The sequence below is a fragment of the Urocitellus parryii genome, chromosome 5, assembly GCF_045843805.1.
Source record: "Urocitellus parryii isolate mUroPar1 chromosome 5, mUroPar1.hap1, whole genome shotgun sequence".
Lineage (NCBI taxonomy): Eukaryota > Metazoa > Chordata > Mammalia > Rodentia > Sciuridae > Urocitellus > Urocitellus parryii.
The window spans coordinates 176,429,521-176,453,365 of NC_135535.1; the positions used below are offsets into that span (position 1 = coordinate 176,429,521).

At 35.4% G+C, this 23,845-nt stretch overlaps 1 protein-coding gene across 8 annotated transcripts in view; it reads right to left on the bottom strand.

The window, feature by feature from the left end:
• Cpeb3 (cytoplasmic polyadenylation element binding protein 3) overlaps positions 1-23,845 on the bottom strand; it is a 180,548-nt gene that overhangs the window by 91,270 nt on the left and 65,433 nt on the right. For 6 of the 8 annotated variants that reach the window (XM_077798707.1, XM_026397361.2, XM_026397358.2 and 3 more), the window contains exons 3-4: positions 18,186-18,345; positions 7,990-8,046 (exon numbers count right to left, since the gene is read on the bottom strand). In XM_077798707.1, coding sequence (XP_077654833.1) covers positions 7,990-8,046; positions 18,186-18,345 — 217 coding nt within the window. The remainder of the gene's footprint in view (positions 1-7,989; positions 8,047-18,185; positions 18,346-23,845) is intronic. The other 2 variants (XM_026397363.2, XM_077798710.1) reach the window with 1 other exon arrangement.

Sequence of the window (23,845 nt, forward strand, 5' to 3'; positions counted from 1 at the left end):
GTTGCCCAGGAAAGCCTTAGACTGGAGACCCTCTTGTCTCAGCCTCCCCAGTTACTGGGATTATGTACAAGTGCCACTGTATCTGGCAATGAGCAGTTCTGCATATGCATATTGGCCATTTGTATGTCTTCTTTTGAGAAATGCTGAATATGCATTTTTCAATTGTTTTGTTGTTGTTGTTTTGTTTTTGCTATGAACTGTGTCCTTTATATATCCTGGGTAGTAACCCCTTGTCAGATGAACAGGTTACAGATATTTTCTCCTATTTTGTGGACTGTTTCTTTACTTGGCTGACTGTCTACTTTCATGTGCAGGTATTCTATTGCACAATCAAGCGACTAAACTTAACAATCAAGTATTGTACATTTCAAAATAGCTAGATGAGAAGATTTTGAATGTTTCACCACAAAGGAATGATAAATGTTTGAGATGATGAATATACTAATTATCCTGACCTAGTTATTACACAATATATACATGTACTGAAACATCATATTGTATCCTGTAAATATGTACAATTATTATGTATATTACATACACTGTGTCAATTGAAAGAAATCAAGTTTTCTTTTTCCAGTCAAAAACATCAGAGAAAAAGATGAATTTCTTAAAATATTTTTATGTTGATGTTTGCTGAGTTAAAATTGGCATTTTGAGATATTTAGAGGTCTATCTTGGACTTTAAAACACTCAAACTATTAAACTCTGAAATTACAAAAAAAAATTCATTACAAGTGTGGTGAGTGCTGTACATAGGAAATTCAGGTTATACTGCCTACATAAGTGGAAAAAACAATCTGGGAAGTCCACAGGGAAAAGTAACTTTCTAATTTCCTGCCTCTTTTTTATTACTGAGTTGAGACAACCCAACTCCTGTCACTTGAGACATTCTCTCTCTCTCTCTCATAACACACACACACACCACACACACACACACACACACACACACACACACACACAGAATTTCTTTCAAAAATCCAACGAAGTCAATCAAGAATATTTCAAATTTCACTTATTTACAATGTTCAGTATCAGGCTATGTAGTCCAGGTTGACTATTCTATTTTTCAAGAAAAGAACATATATACTGGGGGCGGTGGCGCATGCCTGTAATCCTAGCAGCTCAGGAGGCTGAGATAGGAGGATCACAAGTTCAAAGCCAGCCTCAGCAATGGCCAGGTGCTAAGCAACTCAGTGAGACCCTATCTTCAAATAAAATACAAAATAGGGGTGGGGATGTGGCTCAGTGGTTGAGTGCCCCTGAGTTCAATCCCCAGTACCAACCTCATGCCAAAAAAAAAAAAAATGTATAAGAGAACAAGTAATAACAGTAGATCTATTTTCCCAAAGACACTGAATTTGCATGTTTGAGTTAAATCAGTGAAAAAAAAAATACAACCTCTTTTAACAATTAAGCACCTAAGGCAAAAGTTTCCACTCCTGGTTCATATACACAGAATTTCAGCTTTCCTTATATGTAAAAGGAGAAGGTCAAAATGAAACAACAATGTCTTAGGCCCCTTACTACATTCATATACAGCATTGGTATGAAACTTGAGGGTCTGGGTTTTTTGTTTGGTTTGGTTTGGTTTGGTTTTTGGTGCTGAAGATTGAACACAGGAGTGCTTTACCACTGAGCCACATCCCCAGTCTTTTTATTTTTTTATTCTGAGACAGGTATTTCCTAAGTTCCTGAGGCTATCTTGGAACTTGGGATCCTTCTGCTTCAGTCTCCAGAGTCATTGGGATTATAGACAAGTGTCACTATGCCTGGCCCAAACTTGACTTTTTAAACTCACATGATATTATGCATTCCTTTAATTAGTATTTTTCATTTTTTAATTACCCACCAGTTACTATGTATTCATATAACCACTACATATTAATTTTACTTCTAAATCTGCTCAGATAAAAGAAATGACACTGAATTTTGTCTTCAAAATCTCAAAGAAAATATTTTCAATCTGAGAATTTAAAAATAATCCCACCACTATCTTATTATTCTGCCAAGAAATATTTACTTATATCCAATCATAGTGAGAGGGGGGAAAAATGTATTCTTCAAATTTTGGAAAATTCCACTCGGAATTCCAGCAAAGCTGGCTCTATTCCCATTCTGGCATAAATGCATCATGTGTCAGCTCCCTCTCTGCAACTTCTTCTCAGCTGAACCTCTCCCCAAGGAGTTCACACTCAGCAAAGCCTAAAGGGAGAATGAAGAAGAAACTCTGCAGTCACACAGGAATCTGCCCAACACAAATATTCATACCAATGTCCTTTCACATTTCCTCTTTTGATTAAAAAAATGCACTGGCAGCTTTCAAATCAAAGAGAAATAAAATCAAAACCTTCCAAAATACTTTCAAGGAATCAATGAGAGAAAAATGTGGAAGATGCCATAACCTTAAGTTACAAGTTTCTTGGTGTGTCAGCTATGAATAAAATGTTTATCAAGCTACGACCTCAGAACTCCTCAAACTAGATGAATATCCTTAGGGTTTTGTTTAGTTGGTGTGTGTGGCGGGGGAGTGGATCAAACCTAGGGTCTCCTACAAATTAGGCAAGCTTGAGCAACAAATCCAGCCCTTTTTGGTTTTTGCCTTTTTTTTAAGAAATTAAAATTTTAAGTCTTTTAGATTGTTCCAGTTTTATTCTTGGATGCTTCAATTTGTAAATATTTTAGACAGTTTGATAAGGAAGAATGAGAGTAAATAATCATTTCACCCTGTCAGAGGGGAAGTAATACTTCAGATTTCTTATTCACCTCTTACCGTGGAATATTGTCTAATTACAATCTGAAAGATCTGAGGAAAAAATGGCATGAACTTTTAAACAATATTGAACCTCTGTCCTGTTTTTTTCTGACAATATCTTTTCTGAATACTTCCCAAATGTAGCAGTAAAATATTTTATTTGTATATCTGCCTTAGCTCATCTCAATCTTACAAAACAATGATGTGGTTAGGGTGAGAATCATAATGTCCACGTGTAGATTTTTAAACTAAGGCTTAGGGAGATTCAGAGACTCACTCAACTAGATGCAACTTATAATAAGAAAAAAAGAGGACACTATGACTTCAAAAACTCCCTTCTTGAAGCTGCTTTATTGTCTTGTCACTGTAGTTTAGTTTACATTTTCTAAAATTTTATGTTAGTGGGATCATCTAATATGGACTTTTTTTGGTCTAGTTTTTTATTTTTTACTTCAGCATAATTATTTTAAGAGCTATTAATATAATTAATTGTATGTCATAACAGTCCATTTCCTTTTTATTGCTGAATACGATGTCATTGTATGAATGTACCACAAGTTCTTTATACATTCTCTAGTTGAGGGACATTTAAATTATTTACCTTTTGGAGCTATCATAAATAGTGCGAATATCACAAGAGATGTAACAGCTGTGAAGGGGCTATAGGACCCAAAGAAGACACATATTCCAAAGTCAGGTGACAGAAAGTATTTCATCCAGTAAAAAAAAAAAAGATTCACCCCAAACAGATGGGAATGTATCCCAGTACAGTCACTCTAGCCTTACAAGATGATTAACAGGTGTGCGCCCTTAAATTTCATCAAGAAAACATCTATCTAAATATAAATGGTGTATGATACATTCATGTTTTAGAAATCTAATATGCAAAGAAAAAAGATCTTAAAAAGGCAGCAATAAAACTGATGTAAACAACTACAACAGTAGCTAACTTGAGCATTATCTACAAATCAGGCACTATGCTGAGCTTTATAAGATTTATATATAGCCACATGAAGTGGCACACTTCTGTAATCCCAGCAGCTCAGGAGGCAGGAGCATCACAAATTCAAAGCTGGGCCCAGCAAGTTAGTGAGGCCCTAAGCAACTTAGTGAGACCCTGTCTCAAAATAAAAAATAAAGGGGCTGGGTATGTGGCTCAAGTGGGAGCATGCTCGCCTAGCATGCGTGAGGCACTGGGTTCGATCCTTAGCACCACATAAAAATAAAATAAAGATATCGTGTCCACCTGAAGTAAGTAAGTAAGTAAATAAATAAATAAATAAATCTCCCCTGGGTTCAATATCTGGTACCAAGAAAAAAAAAACAAAAAAAACATTTTATGTAGCTGCCAGGCCTGGTTACCAAGAGCTGAGGCACAAGTATCCCGAGTTCAAAGCCAGCCTCAGCACTTAGTGAGACCCTGTCTCAAAATAAAACGTAATAAGGGGCTGGGGATGTAGCTCAGTGATAAAGCACTCCTGGGTTCAATCCCCGTATCACACACATACACACAAAAGATATAGATATATTGCAAAGTGATCATGCTCTCCATTTTACAAGTGAAGAAACCAAAGGCAAAGAGGAGTTAAGAATGTGGCCCTAAGGTCCTATAGCTATAGGAGGTAGAGTCAGATTTGCCTGACTCCAGACATGTGTTTCAAGGCTACACTAATTCACTGTTTTCTCTTCAGGTCTCACATGCTTTCCAGCTGGCTTAGAAGATACCTTCTTTGAGCCAATGATACTATCACTTAAACTACACTACTCCTCTGTTTTTAATTTTGTACACATCAAGTAACTTTCTAATGTTTACTTGTTTATAACAGCCTATTTTCTCTATGGAAAAAAAAGGATCCTCAATTTTCTTAACCAGCCACTGCTTTCCTGAAAGTATGGCTCAACTTCAATGGAGTCCCTTCCAATAATCACAAATTCTGGATAAAGTTTTAATATCTGTGACTTCATCTCAATTATTTCTATATGAAACTTGAGGGAAAGGAAGGAAAACAGGCCAGCCACAGGATAGAAGACAGAAAAAGGAGACAAAAACTACACAAGTATGTATGTGTGCATGTGTGCTACATACATTGCTGGATGATCTGGGCTTAACTCTACAAAAGGGGAGAAAAGTTTTATCACAGCAAATATGTCAAAGCCTGAAAGTCCCAGAAGTACCTCCCAAAGAGGATTATGATCACCTCAAGTTAGAGCCAAACTTCAAAAGAAAATTCACACTAAGCAGTGCAAATGTCAAATTCTGGTTGTTTTATTTTTGTTTTTGTTTTCCAGTACTGGGGACTGAATATCTGAGCTACATTCCCTGCCCTTTTATTTTTTGAGACAGGGTCTTACTAAGTTGCTTAGGGCCTGGCTAAATTGCTGAGGCTGGCCTTGAACTTCTGATCCTCCTGAGATTGCAGGCATGTGCCACCCACTGTGCCTGCTGTTTATTTGGTTTTGTTTCTTTTGTGCTGGGGATAGAACCCAGATTCTCACGCATGCTAGGCAAGTGCTCTACCATTGAGCAACATCCCCAGCCCAAACTCTGGTTGTTTTTATGGTGTATTTTGAGCAGCCAACAGGGCTCCATGTGAATATTGATGTCTTTCCACAGAACTATGTGAATATTGATGCCCTTTCCTATGTGCAGTCCTACTGCAACCATGTGGAGCTCATCAACATTTGATAAAGATAACAGCAAAATGGCCCTTTTAGTACTCTGAAATGTATCAGACCACCACAGAAGATACATGCAGAAAGCAGGCATTAAAATTACCTAATCAATCCTCTTCTCTCAAAGATGAGAGAATTGAGGCTAAAAGGGTGATTTGAGCAACATGTACAAAGTGGAAAGGACTTAAATGAAATATCTTATTTAAAAGCAGAGAGTTAAAGAAAATCAAATCAAAGATAATCAAAACCTTTTAAGAAGAAAAATGTCTTTTAGCTTCTTTTTTACCCAAAAATGTCACAAATTACACTCTCTCCTTCTTGCAAAAGATGGCTTATATCATGTCAAATTAGATCTTTTCTCATATCATACTAATTGCTTCAGGCAGACACACTACCATACTGTTCTTTTAATTTCAACTCTAAGTCCAATCATCTAACTGAAGCATTTTCACAACTAATTATTGCTAAAACTCAGCAAGATAAGTATGCTTATTAATTCCATCCTTTTAGAAAAAAAAGTAGAGGTAGCATAATCTAAATGTAAAGTGACCCTACTTTTAGAAATTAGATAATGAACTGAATGACAGTGGACGCCTTGAATCTGAGCTACTTGGGATCCTAAGGCAGGAAGATCCCATATTTGAGGCCAGCCTGGGCAACTTTGCAAGATCCTGTCTTAAAATGAAATATAAAAAGGGATGGGGAAATAGCACTTTCCTAGCATGTTTGAGGCCCTGGATTCAATCTCCAGCATCAAAACCAAAGAAAAAAAATTAAAAATGAGAATTAAATACTTCAGAATTTTTATTATTTCTAAGACCCTCCAAAGGAGGGGATACCAGCTATATATTTATATTTTTAAAATGATTAACCTGCAACACAAAGCCCTGCCAGTGGTTCTCAGCAGTGCTCACTGGTAAGCACAATGCATCTCAGAACAAAGGAAATGTGGAATACATATTTTGAAAATATCTGTCTTAAGGAACTTCATTGGTATTTCAATATCTTTAATCAAGAGGAAAAGGAGCTGGGTGCAGTGGCAGATGCTTTTAATCACTGCAGCTCAGGAGGCTGAACCAAGAGGATCATGAGTTCAAAGCCAGCCTCAGCAAAAGTGAGGCACTAAGCAACTCAGTGAGACCCTGTCTCTAAATAAAATACAAAATAGGACTGGGGATGTGGCTCAGTGGTCAAGTGCCCCTGAGTTCAATCTCTAGTACCAAAAAAAAAGGAAAATGAAAAGGAATAACACAGCCTTAGATTTACCAAGTGTTTCTCCCATATGTATATAAGTCAGTTTGACTATCTGGGAGGATGAGAGAGGACAATCTGATCTCACTCACTTGATAGAAGAGAAAATTTCAATTCTGAGATATTCAATGGTCCTTGTGACTGTGAATTTCTATTCAGAGACTATTCTTCTGTAAAGCTATTTGGTCTACAATACCAGAAAGAGACTTGATGCTAGCTAGATATTTTTTCCAGTGTTAACTGATATAATACATAATAACTGATATAATATACATATTATATACATAATATATCATGACTTTCTGCTATATAATTTTTGTTGCTCTAGTACTTAACCCAACAATTACACTAGTCAAAACCAATTTTAACCTACAAAGCTACTGACACCTATAACATGCAAATTTCACTAATGTGGGAGACCCCTGGATGTTCAGCTTAAAATACATGTCAGCTATTTGCCCATAATGAGAAGATTCTGAGTTATGTATGAATTAATTGATTTATCCATTCACATTCTCTTCCCTACTCCTCCCCCTTAATCATTAAAGTGGGGCATTGAGAGTTGGCAAATATTTTCTGAAAAGGGTCAGACAGTAAATAGGGTAGGCTTTGTAAGCTCTGCTTTGTAGCACGAAAGGAGCTTCAGACAATCTATAAATGAATGGGTGTGACTATGATCCAATAAAATGTTATTTACAAAAACAGGCACTAAGAAACAAAATGCAGGGCTGGGATCCTGGCTCAGTGGTAGAGCACTCGCCTAGCACATGCAAGGCACTGGGTTTGATCCTCAGTACTACATAAAAATAAATAGGTAAAATAAAGGTATTGTGTCCAACTACAACTAAAAAATATATATGTTAAAAAGGGAAACAAAATGTATTCTGCTGTCATGTATAACTAATTAGAACAAATTTAAAAAATAAAAATAAATAAAAAACCAGGCATTAAGCCAGATTTGACTTACTAGGCTATAGTTTGCCAACTCTGCCACGGAGTCATAATTTTAAAACTTTAGCCCACACAGAATCATGTACAGAACTTCTTAATACACAGATTTCTGGGTCCCATCCTTAAACTGATAAAGTAGGTATGTAGAAGAGCTGGAAACTTTGCATTTTTAATAATTTCCTAAGGGAGGCTGATGTGTTAATCCCAAGGACCACACTTTTGAGAACTACTGGTATAGAATAATGGCCGACACTACATTCAATGAAATGTTGAAATATAATGAACAGTTAATAAGAAAGGTGGAAATCATATGTTGCAAACATGATTGTTGCTTTTACAGAATATTTCATATGAGGACTTACTGTTAAGTGCCATAATATTATCTGTTCCCGGATGGTGGAAATTTATTCCCATGCGACCTAAAAAATAAAGTAATTTTATTTTAAGCCAAAGAAAAGAAAACTCAATATAATAATTTCAGACACATTATAAAATATTAACATTACAAAAAGTTAAAACAGATCAATCTATAACAAAAATGCTACCAAAGGCCAAAGCAATTACAACTTTGTAAATCAAGTCATAAAACATACACATGAAAAGTCTTAAAACAAAGGCAAAGTCTCAATATAAATAAAATACAACAAAACAAAAAAGAAGCTTCTGTTATAATAGTCTGAAATTTTCACATCTTCCACATTCCAATTTGAACATGCCAATTCCCTATATTAAGAATTTAATTTAAACAATCATTCATAGTGCCTTTCAAATTCAAGCAGCCAAAAAAAAAAAAAGTAAATAAACTTGAAGCTTAGAGACAATAAAAAGAAACAGGTTTCATAATGACTCAAAATTGCAACATAATTATTAGAATGGCAACCAGAAGAAAGATAGTGAAATTTATGTAACAGAGTGGGGAAAAAATTACTGGTTTAAAAATATATAGAGTTTTTATGCTTTCCCCATCATTAACTAGTTTTATAACCTTGGGCATAATATTAATTTCCAGACCTTTATTCTTACAATTATTATAGGAGTTGAAAATTTTTGGCCATATTGGTCAGCTGCCTGTTTTTGTATGTCTCTGAGCTAAAAACTATTTTGACATTTTTAAAGGGTTGCAAAATCAAACAAAAACAAATAATAATATTCGACAGAGGCCATGTGGCCTATAAAGCCTAAAATATTTACTTTTTAGCCCTTCACAGAGTTTCGAAACCTCTGGTCTACTAGATGATGAGCTGGAATCAGAAGTTTCAACTAATGACCCTCAGGGATAAAAGTGAAAGATGTAGATATTTGATTTTTTTTTCATTTGTTATTTGAGACCAAGAAGTGGATATATCAATAGAAAAATTAAACAGTATCTTGTATGGGGGAAAATGTACTTGGTAAAATTTTTTGACCAATTATTTCAACAAAACAGTTATTAACACAACAGTTTTTAAAGCTAATATGTATAATCTTGGTTCTACAAGGTTTTGTTTTGTTGCTGTTCTGAGGACTGAATTCAGAGAATCACTCTACCACTGAGCTTTTTTTTTTTGTTTTTGTTTTTTGGTACTGGGAATTTAACCCAGGGGTGCTTTACTACTGGGTTACATCCCAGCCCTTTTTAAAATTTTTTGACACAGAGTTTCCCAAAGTTGCTTAGGGCCTCAGTAAATTGCTGAGGTTGGCCTCGAACTTGCAATCTCCTGCCTCAGCCTCTCAAATTGCTGTGATTATAGGCATGTACCACTATATCTAGCTCTTTGAGGTTTTAATGTCCAGTTATGTCAAGGATTATGAAATTCTCAGAAAATGTTAATTCTATTTCACAACCATTATTTAAATTTAAAAATGTCAAGCATATATGTGGGGAGAAAACAGTTATTAACAGAGAAAGCTGGAGATAAAGTAAAATCGATCGATTTTTACAATGAATATGATTTTATACATAATTGCAAAAGAGACAATTATTACTTGGTATTAAACTCTGTTATTGAAGATTAGAGGAAAAACAGCATCATCAAGCTATTCTGGCACAAAAGAAAAGCATCACAGAAGAAGAAACAGAGCAGTTGCCTTGAATAAAAAGGAGGAATTATAAATTCCTAGGAAAAAAATTATGTTTTTTTACCTAAACAAAACATCCTAATTTCTTAAATATTCTATGATAATTTGTGAAAGGTCATTTCATACTAAGAATTAGTGAAGGGCTGGGGGTGTAGCTCGTTGGAAGAATACTTGCCTAGTGTGTGCAAAGCCCTGGGTTTAATTCTCAGCTCCCTCAAAACAACAAAAAGTGTATAAAAATCAAATCCCTCAGAAGTGTAGGTGTATCACTTGCATTGATATGTGTGTGTGTGTGTGTGTGTGTGTGTGTAAGAACAGAAAAATCATCAACAATTTATGAATTCTAATAAAATTTTTCTAATTTGCCAGTAAGCATTTTACAGGGATTTCAATAAGAATGATTTTGTTTTTATTATTTTAAATCTTATTAGGACAAAGAATATTGCAATTGTCCTAGTTTTGTAGAGACTATCTTGCTAGCATTTATAATATACTAAAATTCCTATTCAGAATCCATTATAATGGTTTTGACAGAAAATCCATGCCTATTTTTATAGATTTCAGACCTTTTCGTATTTATTAGAAGCTAATTATTAGAAATTTCAAAAAGTACCCCATTGTTGGAAGACACACCTACTGTATCTACATATGCAAATGTTCCATATGCCTTGTTATGTTTTCTGATTTTTAAGTCATTTTAAAGTCCCTGAACATTATGGTTCATACTATATGTAATGAGTGCTATCTCCTACCATAACCTTCATCAGAAACTATTATAGAAGAATCTGTCACCAGAACAGGGTTTTGACTCAGTAAGAACAATTTACATTCTGGCTTCAATTAGCTATACCAGTGTTCTCTCCTCCATTATTTCCAGATAATCCTGACTACCAAATACTAATATACATGAATATTAGATGTGACTCAGGAAGGGTGTAGTTCCTACAAAGCTAGGTTCCCTAATATTACTAGAATAATAAAGGGTTATCAAGGAAATAAAGTAAGCCCAAATTCAACCGATCCTCATTCAACTTCTTTTATTCCGTATGTCTATGTTTGTAGGAAAGAATTATCTAGTTTATAGCCACTACACCAAATAACAATTTTTGTATATTTCTGGATGGACAAATATTCTCAAACTTAAAGGGGTGCTGCTTTCATCACTCAAAACTTGGATCCTTTTTGACTCTTTTCATAAGAGGTTAGAACTTTTCAGCTTAGAAAACTGAACTGGAAGGAAGCTGGGTTATTTTCTAATTATCATTCTCTATCCTGTACTGATTACTTCCAATTCAATCTTTCTTAAGGAAGAAAACCAAGAGCCTTAGGCACTGTTTTGCAGATGGAAGGCATCACTAATTGCTGAAAAGCAAAGCACTTTTTACTTTTCCTGGTATTCTCCCTAATTCTGTTTGACTTCAATGGATCTGTGGATGAAAGCTAACAACACATGCTTTTATTTAAAAAAAACTTGGGGTCAATGCCAGAACGATATAACCAATTATTTAAATATAATTTAATTTTCCCCTCCAATTAAATGTAATTTTTGTTTTGTTATGTTTTGTTTTGTATTGTTTTGGTAAAATCACTTATGGGTCAGAGCTGTAGCTCTGTGGCAGATTACTTGCCTAGCGAGTGTAAGGCCCTGGGTTCAATCCTCAGAACTTCAATCAATCAATCAATCAATCAATCAATAAATTCACTAATGGCTTCTGCAAGCTAGTTACCTCTTCAAAAATTAATGTTTAGATTACAAAATGCAACAGTTTCACTGGAGATACTTTAGATAGTACAGGAAAATGAAGATTTTATATCATTAAAGACAAGCACAGTTATCATTTTGATTTATACTCTTCCAATTTAGGGAGTGTGCATATGGGATGGTTTCTTTTCTAAGACTAGAATTTTTCTATATATTCTTTCTTAATATGTTGTATGTACTCATTTTTATGGTTGTTAAGGGGTTTCAGACAAGAAAGAAAATATATAACAGCAAAAGGAAAACTAGTTCCAAATTCAGATGAGGCCATTTCTTTTTTCTTCCTTTTGTCCAACAAATACTGCTGTTTAATCAGCTGTGAAAATAGAATCAAGTGTGTGACATCTGGTGATTTTTGTTAATGCAGTCTGGTGCTGCCAGTGTGACATTTTGTCACCTGTCCATGGTCTGCTATTTTTAAATTGTTCTTGTCAGCTAGCTATCTTTTTAGTGCAAAATATAAGGTTTCAAAAACTGGAAGGCATACTTGGTTTTACTGAGTTAAATGATGCTGTGGAAATCTGAGACTATGTCCCACTTTGCCTACTACATAGCACCTGATAAATAAGGTTGAGAGGGGATAAAGGGAGAATTTAGAGAAAAGGGTTACAAATGGTTATTTATACTGTAAAAATCAGTTCCATAAGCTTAATTCACATTTATATTTTAAAATCTAGTTATTAAAACTAAAGTTTCAGAATTCAACTAAAACTAAACTTGAACGTGTCCAAAATAAAACTTGGAATTTTTATTAATTCAAAATTAATGATGAGGGCTGGGGATGTGGCTCAAGCGGTAGCACGCTTGCCTGGCATGCGTGTGGCCCGGGTTAGATCCTCAGCACCACATACCAACAAAGATGTTGTGTCCGCCGAGAAAATAAAAAAATAAATATTAAAAATTCTCTCTCTCTCTCTCTCTCTCTCTCTCCCCCCCCCCTCACTCTCTCTTAAAAAAAAATTAATGATGAAAGTCATTTCTTTACTTGTGCAATACGTTATAAATTGGGGAAAAACTGCTGTACCTTCCTCTAATCACCATCTTCAGAAAGCTTTACATAACAACATATTAGCGCTATATTCCAGAAAAGATTATAAGGTAAAATGTATATTCTACTGAATGTTATTTCCCACCACTTTTTTCTAAAAATTTGGCAACATATTCCTTAAGAAAACATATTCATAAAAAAGAACATGTATCTATAAGATACAATATGTAAAAATATAGAAAAAAATTTAAAAAATTTCTCTAAAGGAAATCATTAAATTCTGGTACTATATATTCTAAAGATGTCCCAAATAACTAATCAGCAAAGTAAAAGGCTTGGGCCTACGTTTAATTCCTAGTTTCTTCACCTACCAGTAATGAATAATTTTCAGCATTTTTCCCAGGCTGGTCTCAAATTCATGGGTTCAAGTGATTCTCCCACCTCAATCTCACAATGCTACCACACCTGGCTTCAGCAAACTGTTAAATCTTTTGTGCCTCTGTTTCACTTAAGATTGTACTTCAGAACAATAAATCAGAATTTCTAAATCCTTTGCTTTTAGAACTGTCAGATGATTAAAATGCTATATGTAAAGCTATGCAAGGTAGTGTAAATCTGTAGTCCCAGCTACCTAGGAGGCTATGATGGGAGGATTACGTGAGCCCAGGAAATTTGAGGCCACTCTGGACAACAAAATAAAACTCTGTCTCAAAAAAAAAAAAAAAAAGTTGATGGGCATGGGCTGCGTTCAAGGCCTTGTCTCAAAATGAAAAAACAAAAAGGGCTAAGGATGTGGCTCAGTGGTTAAGCACCCTGGGTTCAATATCCCTGGTACCAAAAAAAAAAAAAAAAAAAGTTGAAAAATGTATAGAAAAATCACTTCTTGCTGATTCAGAACCAGTCCCCTAATAGTTTACAGAATCTGGTGTGTGTGTGTGCCTGCGCTCATGCACATGTATATATTTGTACATGTGCACTTGCATGCACTTATACATGGTACTGGTGATCAAACCCAGGGCCTCAAGCTTACTGGCAAAGCTCTACCACTGGTGGAATCTGTTTAATTTTATACAAGATGCACTGATAGGCTAAAGAGAGATAACAAAAATAAAACTAAGCAATGATTCAAGCATCAGAAGTAAAGAGACAATATATTTTTCTGGAACATCCAGGAAGTCAGTCATCAAAATGTAGTGAAGATGCATTTTTCTTACAAGAAAATCTCAAAATTCCAAAAAAGGGGGACAATTTTGTGAAAGTCTCTATAATACTAAATTTAAATTGTGATGAATAAAAATGCCTTTATAACAACAAAGGGATAGCATCCACTCCTTCCAAGTTTCTGTCAATTTAAATGTACCTAAAGCACTATTACCAGAAGATACGCTGGTTTTTCCTCAGACTGTTTTAGTATACCTTTGAAAAGCAAGACCCTCAAAATCAGTTCTTAACTGAAACCTGCTCTTTTCATTTTTCAAGTTTCACAAATGGCAAAGGAACAGAAAATTCAAATATATTATTAAAACTCTTCATTAGGCCCTACTCCCAGTCAGCCAGATCTTTTATTTTAAGGAAATGGCTCAGGATAAAGCAAAAGTGACTCCCTCCCTGTTTTCTGATTAGATGTAGTGCTTCCCTAGCTAGAGGATAGGATCTTTGCTTCCCAGTATCACCAACTCTGCCAGCACACTGAAGTTGGTATTCCCTTATTATTCTAGAGTACGGAGAGTATGACTAATGAAATCAGGTTTTCAAGTCAGGGAACAACTATAAAGACTGTATAGAGATGAATCTTCCCTCTACCTTTAGTTATTTATTTATTTATTTATTTTGGTCAGGGGAGTAGTGGGGAGTGAACCCTGGGGAGTTTTACCACTCTGGTACATGCCCCCCTTTTTAAATTTTGAAAAAGGTTCTAAGTCACTAAGAGTCTCACTAAATTGCTGAGGCTATTCTTGAACTTGTGATCCTCATACCTCAGTTTCCCAAGTCACTGGGATTACAGATGTGAGCCACTACATCACCTCTGTGTATGTTTGAGGGTGGGGGTTCTGGGGATGAAATCTATGCTCACAATCACTCTATCACTGAGTTTTATCCCTAGCCCTTTTCCTCTCCTATCCTACTTCTTTCAACACTAGAAATCCCCTTAATTATCATAGATATGAGAAGAGTTGGCTTTCCCTTCAATCTACTACAAATAAGAGCAGAGATCAGCTGGGTATGGTAGCACCTGCCTGTAATCCCAGCAACTCCAGAAGCTGCAGCAGAAAGATTGCAAGTTCAAGGCCAGCCTCAGCAAATTTAGCAAGACCCTGTCTCAAATAAAAATATTTAAAAAAAATGGTTAGTGATGTAGCTCAATGATAGAGTACCCCTGGATTCAATCACCAGCACTTTTTCTTTTTTTTCTCCCCTGAAGAAAAAGTAAATTGAGCTCTAGGGAAAAAAACCACCAAGACAAAGAAACATACAAAAGACAATTACTAGCCAGGCTCAGTAGCACACACCTGTAACCCCAGCCACCTGGAAGACTAAGATCACAGGTGTGAGATCAGATTAGATAATTTAGTCAGACTCTGTCTCAAAATAAAATTAAAAAGGCTAGGGGTGTAAGCTCAGTGGTAAAGCATTTGCCTAGCATGTGGGAAGCTCTGGGTTCAAGTCCCAGTGCTACAAAAACAAAGAAAACAAAACTCCACCACCCTGTACTTGAGATCTGAGACCCTTAAAATAGTGTTCCTATATTCAACTGGAATAAGAAGACTCTAGGCTGAAGTGTAGGCAGGGGACACTGAAGATAGGATGGAATAGAGAAAAGTGTTTCTGGACGTGCCCATAGAGAAGTCACAGAGTAGATACCCTAGCCTATTGTACTTCTCTTTTTTTTAATATTTATTTTTTAGCTGTAGATGGACACAACACAATGCCTTTATTTTTATGTGGTGCTGAGGATCGAACATGGGTCCCTGCCCGTGCTAAGCGAGCGCTCTACCGCTGAGCCACAATCCCAGCCCCCCCCTACTTCTCTTAAAGCTTAATCCATGTATTTGTTTACATTTTTTTGACCCAAAGACCATCACTATGAATTTACCTTAAAGACATGCTATATGTCTGAACTCATTCATGGTAGCATTATCTATAATAAAGGAAAAACTGTAAACAACCTACAAGTCCCAATATAAGTCCTATTAAGAAATTATAAAGATCAAAGAGAAACATGGATAATATTTACTATATGGGAAATAGAAAACTAAAGGACACACCATCACAACGCATGCATGCTTGCTTGGTTCCTTCTTTTTGCAGTACTGGGAACTGAACACAGGACATTCTATCTCTAAGCTACATTCCCAGTCCTTTTTAATGTCTTAAATTTTGAGACAGAATCTAGCTAAGATGTCCAGGCTGGCCTTGAGCTTGTGTTCCTCTTGCATCAGCCTCCTGGGTAGCTGAGATTACAGGCATGAGCCACCATGGCTAGCCACAATGCTTTATTTATTTATTTAGTTAGTTAGTTACCTTTTAGTTTGCTACTTTTTAAAACTAAAATTACTTAAAACATTTTAAGGTGCAAGTATCATTCATTATGGTAATAGGTGATAAGGATCAAATGCGATGCTATAAATCAGATCTAAAACTCCCCTGGCTATAAAGGGGAAACAGGAAGCCCAAACACCCCGAAGCACAAAGGACATACTGATATCACTGATCACAAGAAAGTAGTCCATTTATATGAAATCACTGTGGTAGTTAGTATGATGAACTGGGAAACTGCAACCATAAGGAGGCTATAAGAAAGCGTGCATGAAGTGTCTTTCAACTTATTAGGATATATTTATTATAAGCACAGTGCAGCAAGCTTTTATAGACAAAACCTCATAACTGCTAGTAAGGAAGGCTATGCAGAGGTAGTTGGGCCTGCAATAAAAAAGACCACCACAAATGGAATCAGGTATTTATATTACCCCACAGTGAGGTTCCCTCCTTACACAATGCCAGTTCGATGAAACAAACTGCTCAACGGAACATAATAGCTTCTGCTTAACCTAAGTACACAAAATTCTGGTAAATTATTTTAGGCTACAATCTAATAACCTTTCATAATCTTTTACTGCAAGTCAAAAAGAATACAGCCCATAATAAAACATGTATGCATAAAAGAACAGGAGTTGAATATTTTAGAATAAATAGGAAAGGCTTATAGCTATTTATAGTAGAGAAGGATGACATATGTAGCCTTAGAATATTCTAAAAATGCAAAATAGACTGTGAATGTTTTTTTGTTGTTGTTGTTTTAAACATCTTTCTCACTTCTAAGTGAATTATGCTTTAAATTACCAGGTACTTAATCTTTAACTGAAGAAAGATGTGGTAACAATAACTAAACATAATAATGTGGTTTTTTTTCCTGCTTCTGAAGGCCTTAAAATAAAGCTTTTCTGGGGCTGGGGTTGTAGCTCAGTGGTGGAGTGTTTGCCTAGTGCATGTGAGGCACTGGTTTGATCCTTAGCATCACATAAAATAAATAAACAAACAAATAAATAAAATAAAAGTATTATGTTAATCTACAATTTAAAAATATTTTTTAAATTATATATATTTTTTTTTGAGAGAGAGAGAGAGAGAATTTTTTTAATATTTATTTTTTTAGTATTTGGCGGCCACAACATCTTTGTTTGTATGTGGTGCTGAGGATCAAACCCAGGCCGCACGCATGCCAGGCGAGCGTGCTACCGCTTGAGCCACATCTCCAGCCCCCAAAAAAATATTTAAAAATATATATCTAGCTTTTCTGAAAATCTTTTACTTTCTTTATAGTCTAACTACTACTTTTCACTGGAAACTGAGAAAATCAGCAGAAAATCATAAGTATAAAAAGAAAATGATGGAATGGACTTCTGATGTGTCTTGAAGAAGTGTCAGATGTTCATAGTCAGTCACACCCTATATAAAGGCCTAGAAAGAACCAAGGTTCACATTAGATGGGCATCCCTGTGGCAAACTCTTCACAGTTTTCAGATATATTTAGGTCCTAACCTAAGTGGGGTATTTCCACAGAAAATTTGTATTAGTATTTAAAATTTTATAGGGTACCTAAAAAATCCTATAATCCATAAAAGGAATGATATGTAATTATGAATGCAACATCTGTCCTAAATTTATATGAACTCTAAAATAGGAAGTCCTAATATTGTTGACCTTGAGACTCTCTGCCTTATATTTAACCCAAAACATTTATATACTTTAAGACATCTTTCTTGTGGTTTAGCTTCAAACTATGCAAAGGGTCACTGGCTGTTCTTAAATCTGTGTTATAATACTTCCTATAGGAAAGTGATAATACTCTAATTAAAAGGAATTCTTTTATGCAAAGCTTTCTGAAGTAGTCTTTGAAGACTGATTTACTAAATCTCATACTTCCTTGCAGTATACCTTGACTTAAATGAACTATGCAAATTTAGGTTTCCAAATGCCCAAAGCTCAGAAATTTATCTTCTGGTCTCATGCTATAACCATGACCTCAGCTAACCCACACATGCTTCTTCCAGACATTACTGAATAAAGCAATCAACCTTCATTATTGCAGGTAGCTGAACCCAGGTTAAAAAAAAATCAATTTTAAATACATTCCACAAAGCTTTACAGAAGCAAAACAAAACAAACAACAAACAAAAAAAAATCACAATTATTAAAAAGCTGATTTTTGCTTAAAACACCAAGCAAGGAATGGACATATGAATATTCCTAACCTGCAAAATGATTCCTCCACATTATATCAGCGAAACTCATTGGTGGGCCACTGGGAGGGTAGTGTTTACCTTTCAGAGGCTCATGATCAGTCCTTATCATATCCATTAAGGAGTTCTCCAACGAGTGCAAGTTAAAAGTGTCATAGGGCCTACTCCGGTCCTAAAAATAAAAACACAGAACAAGACGATACATAAAATTACTTCATAAATACCAAATCATTTGCTTCCTGCTGTGGATTGATGATATGAATGAAAGTTTAAAATATTTCTAAAAACACAGTCCTTCCTTTCATTAAGACTAATGATTTGGCCTATTATATTTAATACTAGTTTCCAAAATTAATTAAATTGAATCCTCTTCCCTAATATTTTATAAAGTCAATGCCTCACTAATGGACACTGATTTTCTCTCAAATGAAGTGAAAAAGTAAATTCAAAAGGGTCAAGTGAATTAGCTTTGCCCTCTACCTTCCACCCCATGCCTCCATTGTTAAATGAATAGAAATTTCTCCCACCCCCAGAGGAGAACCACAATGTTAGTACTCAGTTTACAAACAGACTCACTTCTCTGAAGAATGAAAAGGTGATTATCATTTTAATGTAATTGTAATGGATATCTTTAATATTATGAGTGACAAATTCCATACTTCAGATACACCAATAAAAATGTGACCAAAGTACTAAAATTACCTTCAGAAAAGCACTAATAAAAAAATTTTAACTCAAAGTAGTATTTCCATGATGTGTAAGTAAAAAACAATTTGAAAAGGGAAAGCTACTACAAACTAAGTGAAAAAGGGGGAAAAACAAAAACAAAAACAAAAAAACCTGTTCCACCATATTTCACTCCAGCCCACCAGAGACCATAAGCTACAAGTTCTTCAAGTCTAAACCTAATGGGAAGTGTAGTTTATGGCCTAAGGTAATTCTATAAAATAGACTTTGATTGCTTTATTTAAGAAAGGCAAGAGTCTGACAACGTGGGAGGCTGAGGCAGAAGGACTGTAAGTTCAAGGCTAGCCGGGGCAATTTAAAAAGACCCTATCTCAAAATAGGAAAGAAAAAAAAGGGGGGGGGGCTAGGGGTATCACTCAGTAGTAAGAGACCTTTGGGTTCAATCCTTAGTACTACCAAGAAAAAATAAAAAAACAACAACAAAAAAAAAAAAGAAAAAGACATACATCTCAACAGCCAAATCAAATCAAACTACAGTGTACAATTTATCCAGCCTTGCACTAGATCACTTACCCCTCTCCAATGAACAGCACTCATTAGTTTCTTTATCCTCGGATAGGAAAGAAACATAGGTTTTTATTGCTGTTCTCCAGTTTGGTTTCTATATAACTCAAGGTTTTTTCTTTTACCTTTAAGGTCTTCTGACAGATCATTTGTTTTGCTTTGGGTTTACATTATCAGTGGAAGCTCTAATTACTTAAGCAGTGAAGCTGAACTTCCAGAAATGCAGGCTTATCTATCCCCATAAGAAGTATCATATTCTTTCTCCACAGAAAAATCCAGAAGTAAACAAGTATGCTGATGAGGAGGCAAAATGACAACCTATTTCTGGCACTGACAATCCCATAATGAATATCTAGGCGCCTTCTATCATAACCACACTTCTAACTAGAATACATTTCTAACTGTAGATATGAGATCCTTTCAGAACAGGCTGAAAGGAAACTGTAAGACAAGACTGATGGCATTCAACAATCTTTCCAGTCAGGACATTTCTATTTTTTCATCTAATTCTTAATATAATCTTTCACATACCCATTTTAAATATAAAGAAGGCAAGGATTAGAAAAGATTAAAACCAGGATCTAAACTCAAAGCTAAGCCCAAAGAGTATAAAAATCTGTCCAAAATTGTTGATTCGATCCATATGGGGTAGTTAATGAAAACTATAGAAACATAGCACTACATCTAATTGTGGATGAAATGACCTTTTGGCAAGGTGTCAGTGAGTCCCTGTCACAAAAGGATATCAGAGATTAGATGACCACCTATCAGGAAAATTGGTAAAAGTGATGGGAGGAGGATTTATGTGTCTAAACATGGTCCCCAAACCAAGGAGACCGTCAAAATAACAGGTAGCTCAGGTTAAAAACACAAGTTTCTGGGTTCCAGCTCAAACCACTTCATCATAATTTTAAAAGAAATAAATGTTCCAGGTGATTCTTATGATTTGCTGAGAACCATTAGACTGGGTGATTCTTCAAGTTAAGTCTTTCTACATATGATTCTATTCAGTAACTTGGGCAGTAAATTGAAGGAAGGGAATAGAAGAGGAGCAGCATCAATAAACAAACTTAGCCATTTTGCAGAAAGCCAGCTTTGTAGTTTTCTGATTATGGATGAGACAGGCAGTTGGTGAGTTAAATTTTAAAAGCACAAACTGGCAGGGTGCGGGTGGAAAGCTGAGGCAGGAGGATCACAAGCCTGGGGCCAACCTCAGCAACTTAGTAAGGCCCTAAGCAGCTTAGTGAAGCATCTCAAAATAAAAAAATAAAAAGGACTGGGAATGTGGCTCTGAGGCTAAGCTAAGCACCCTTGAGTTCAATCCAAGTACCACAAAAAAAAAGCACAAACTGGAATCAAAATCTGATTTTCAAATTCTGCCTCTCCAAATAACTGACATGTCACTTTGAAAAAATTTCTAAGCCTTGGTCATCTTCATCTACAAAATGGGGATGATAATTCCCTCTTCATGGTTGTTTTCAGTACTAAAAGATAGAATATACAACAAGGCATCTGTACTATGTACCTACTATAATAGTAGGAATAATTCAAAAAGACTTCTGTGATAACACTGGAACACAGATTTAAATCCTCAGAAGGTCACAATGCTAACCCAGCAGAGTTCACTTATGTTTCACAGATAAAGACATATGCCGTGTGAAAAGCATGACAGAATTGTCATAGGCTTCTTAATTGAGAAAACTTCAGTCCTCTAGGAGACTTATTTTCTCATTAAAATTAATTCCATTCATGCCTCATCAATTTATATTTGCTGCATACCATTCATCTTTTTTGTTTTACAAGTACTAAATGATGCTGAAATAACTATTAACCAGGAATCCAGCAAGACACAGAACAGAAAGTACAGAGAAACTGAAAAATCTGTAGTGAAATTCAAAGGAAATCATGTACAGGGAAAAGGCAGCCACAATTTAGCATTCAACTATAAAAGTCATAAGTAGCAACTTACCTGTTAGATTTTTTTTGTAAGTTTTGTTTCCCAATATAAGTAAAAAGAAAATATTTCTCTTTTTTTGTTTGTTTGCTTTTAACAAGCAAGCACACCAAGAAGCATTAGGACATCTATAAATAATAGATCCCATTACTGACTCTTTTTCTTTAAAGATAATCAATGGCAGACATTATCAGTTAGTTATATATATAGGAGCAGCCCACTCTCACTATATAATCACTGCTTTTTTTTCTTTCCCGGCTTGACTTAATATTAATAAAATTGTCAAGAATTTAAAATTACCTCACAACTCTATAAAGGAGGTAACTTTTGGCACCATCTTATAAATTAAGCAAGCAAATCTTGGACAGATTAAGTAACTGGCTGAAGGTTATGGGGCTAATAAATGGCAGGGCTCAAATTTAGTCAAATCCAGACAAGCTCTTAAGGACTTTTACTATACCACCTTCCTGACTTCCTCCTACTCTCTTCAGTATTAAGTGTTTCTACACATACACCCCTTCACTCCCTTTAGCCTAATCCTAACATGATCCATAGAGGTCTCTCTGACTTCACTCTGCCATATAAGCAATCTATCACTTGCCCTTGGTGAATTACTCTTGTCCAAGTGACAATTAACCTAAAGAAGCAGTCTGATCTACTTACCAGCACGGCCCGAGTCTACCTGTACTACTAGCCCATCCCATTTACTCATTCTTTTCTTTTATGTTCAATACTAGGGATTGAATCCAGGGGTACCTATCATTGAGCTACATACCCAGTCCTTTTTATTTTTAGACAAGGTCTTGCTAAATTGCTGAGCCTGGCCTTGAACTTGCAATCCTCCTGCCTCAGCCTTCTAAATCTTGGGATTACAAATATGTGCCACCATGCCCAGTTTACCTGCCTTTTACTTGGGAGAGGAATCCAGGACCTCTTTATACAATTTCTGGCTTATACCCAGGTCTTTTCTCTCCTAGAGACACGAAGTAAAAGACTGCAAAGATCAACAGTATCTGCAAAATTTAAAGTAGGTCTGGAACTAAATGATAAGATTAACTATGATGGCTTCTCAATCCTCACCACACCACTCTGCAAGGTAGGTATTATCCCTGAATCACAGAGGAGAAAACATGCTCACAGAGTTATATAACTGCTCAAAGACACAAAGCTGATCAGAAATCAGGATATGAACCTGTCTGTGATTCTCATGTCCATGCCAATAATATTCCAATGCTTCCACCCTGATTACCTACAGTGTGTCTCAGAACCTTGGGGGCATAGTTGGGGAGAATGGGACACAGAATAGACCAAAAATCAAAAGGTGAGAAGATATCTGAAAGGGCTAAGAAAGGACAGATGTGCTTATAAAATAATACAGAAAAACAAAAAGAGGAATTCCTGAAGGAAAGCTTTAATATATACATAGATAAAACATTTCAAAGTTAAATGATTATAACACCAAGAACTCATATAACTAGTCATTTCTAAGTTTCTACCCTACTGATCTTACTTTCTACCATAGTACATACTATCTGAAAAATGCTGCGTGTCTTCTTCCACTCTCCATATCACTATATATATTTGGCATGTATTCTTGCAAATATTTAAAAATGCAGAGTTGGAACTCTATATGTATTGATTTCACATTCATGGATTCAACCAACCATAAATTGAAAATATTTGAAAAAAAACTGCATCTGTACTGAACATCTACAGATTTCTCATTATTCCAACATTATAGCATAATGACTATTTAATAGCATTTACATTATATTATGTATTATAAGTAATCTAGAGATAACAAAAAGTATAGGAGGATATTCACAGGTTATATGAAAATACTATGCCATTTTATACAAGGGACTTAAGCATCTGTGGATTTTGGTATCTACACAGAGATCCTGGAACCAACTCCCATGGATACCAAGGGATTCTTTTTCTATATACGTACCTATAGAAAATATATTCAGTCTTATATTTTTTTTCCTGTTTAAACATAAAAGTGGGCATACTGTTATGCAACTTGCTTTCTTCAACCAATAATAGATAATGTACTTGTATCTTCCCCACTTATCAAAGACATATCCTTCCTACAAAGTAAATACAAGGTTAACTTCCTTAAGAGAAATCAAGTAATCATCCAACTACACATTTTATAAAATAATTTGATTTTGAAATTTCTTCCCATCCCTCAGTTTTCTCAAAATTTCCATTCTAGGCCTTTAGTTGCATCTCTTCTATGTCCTCCACCACTTTGGCACTACGGTTCCTCACTCCCTAGTTTCTATGAAGGATATCTCTAACAAAGAAAGAAAAGGATCTGTGGAACTTGTCACCCTGATTGCCTCACCAAAGAGGCAATACTCCAAAGCTCAACATGAAGTGATTTCAAGCACAGAATTTGTTTAGGAACACCAAAAGAACAGACAGGATTCCACGATGAATTTTAAATTAGATCAGTAGTAAC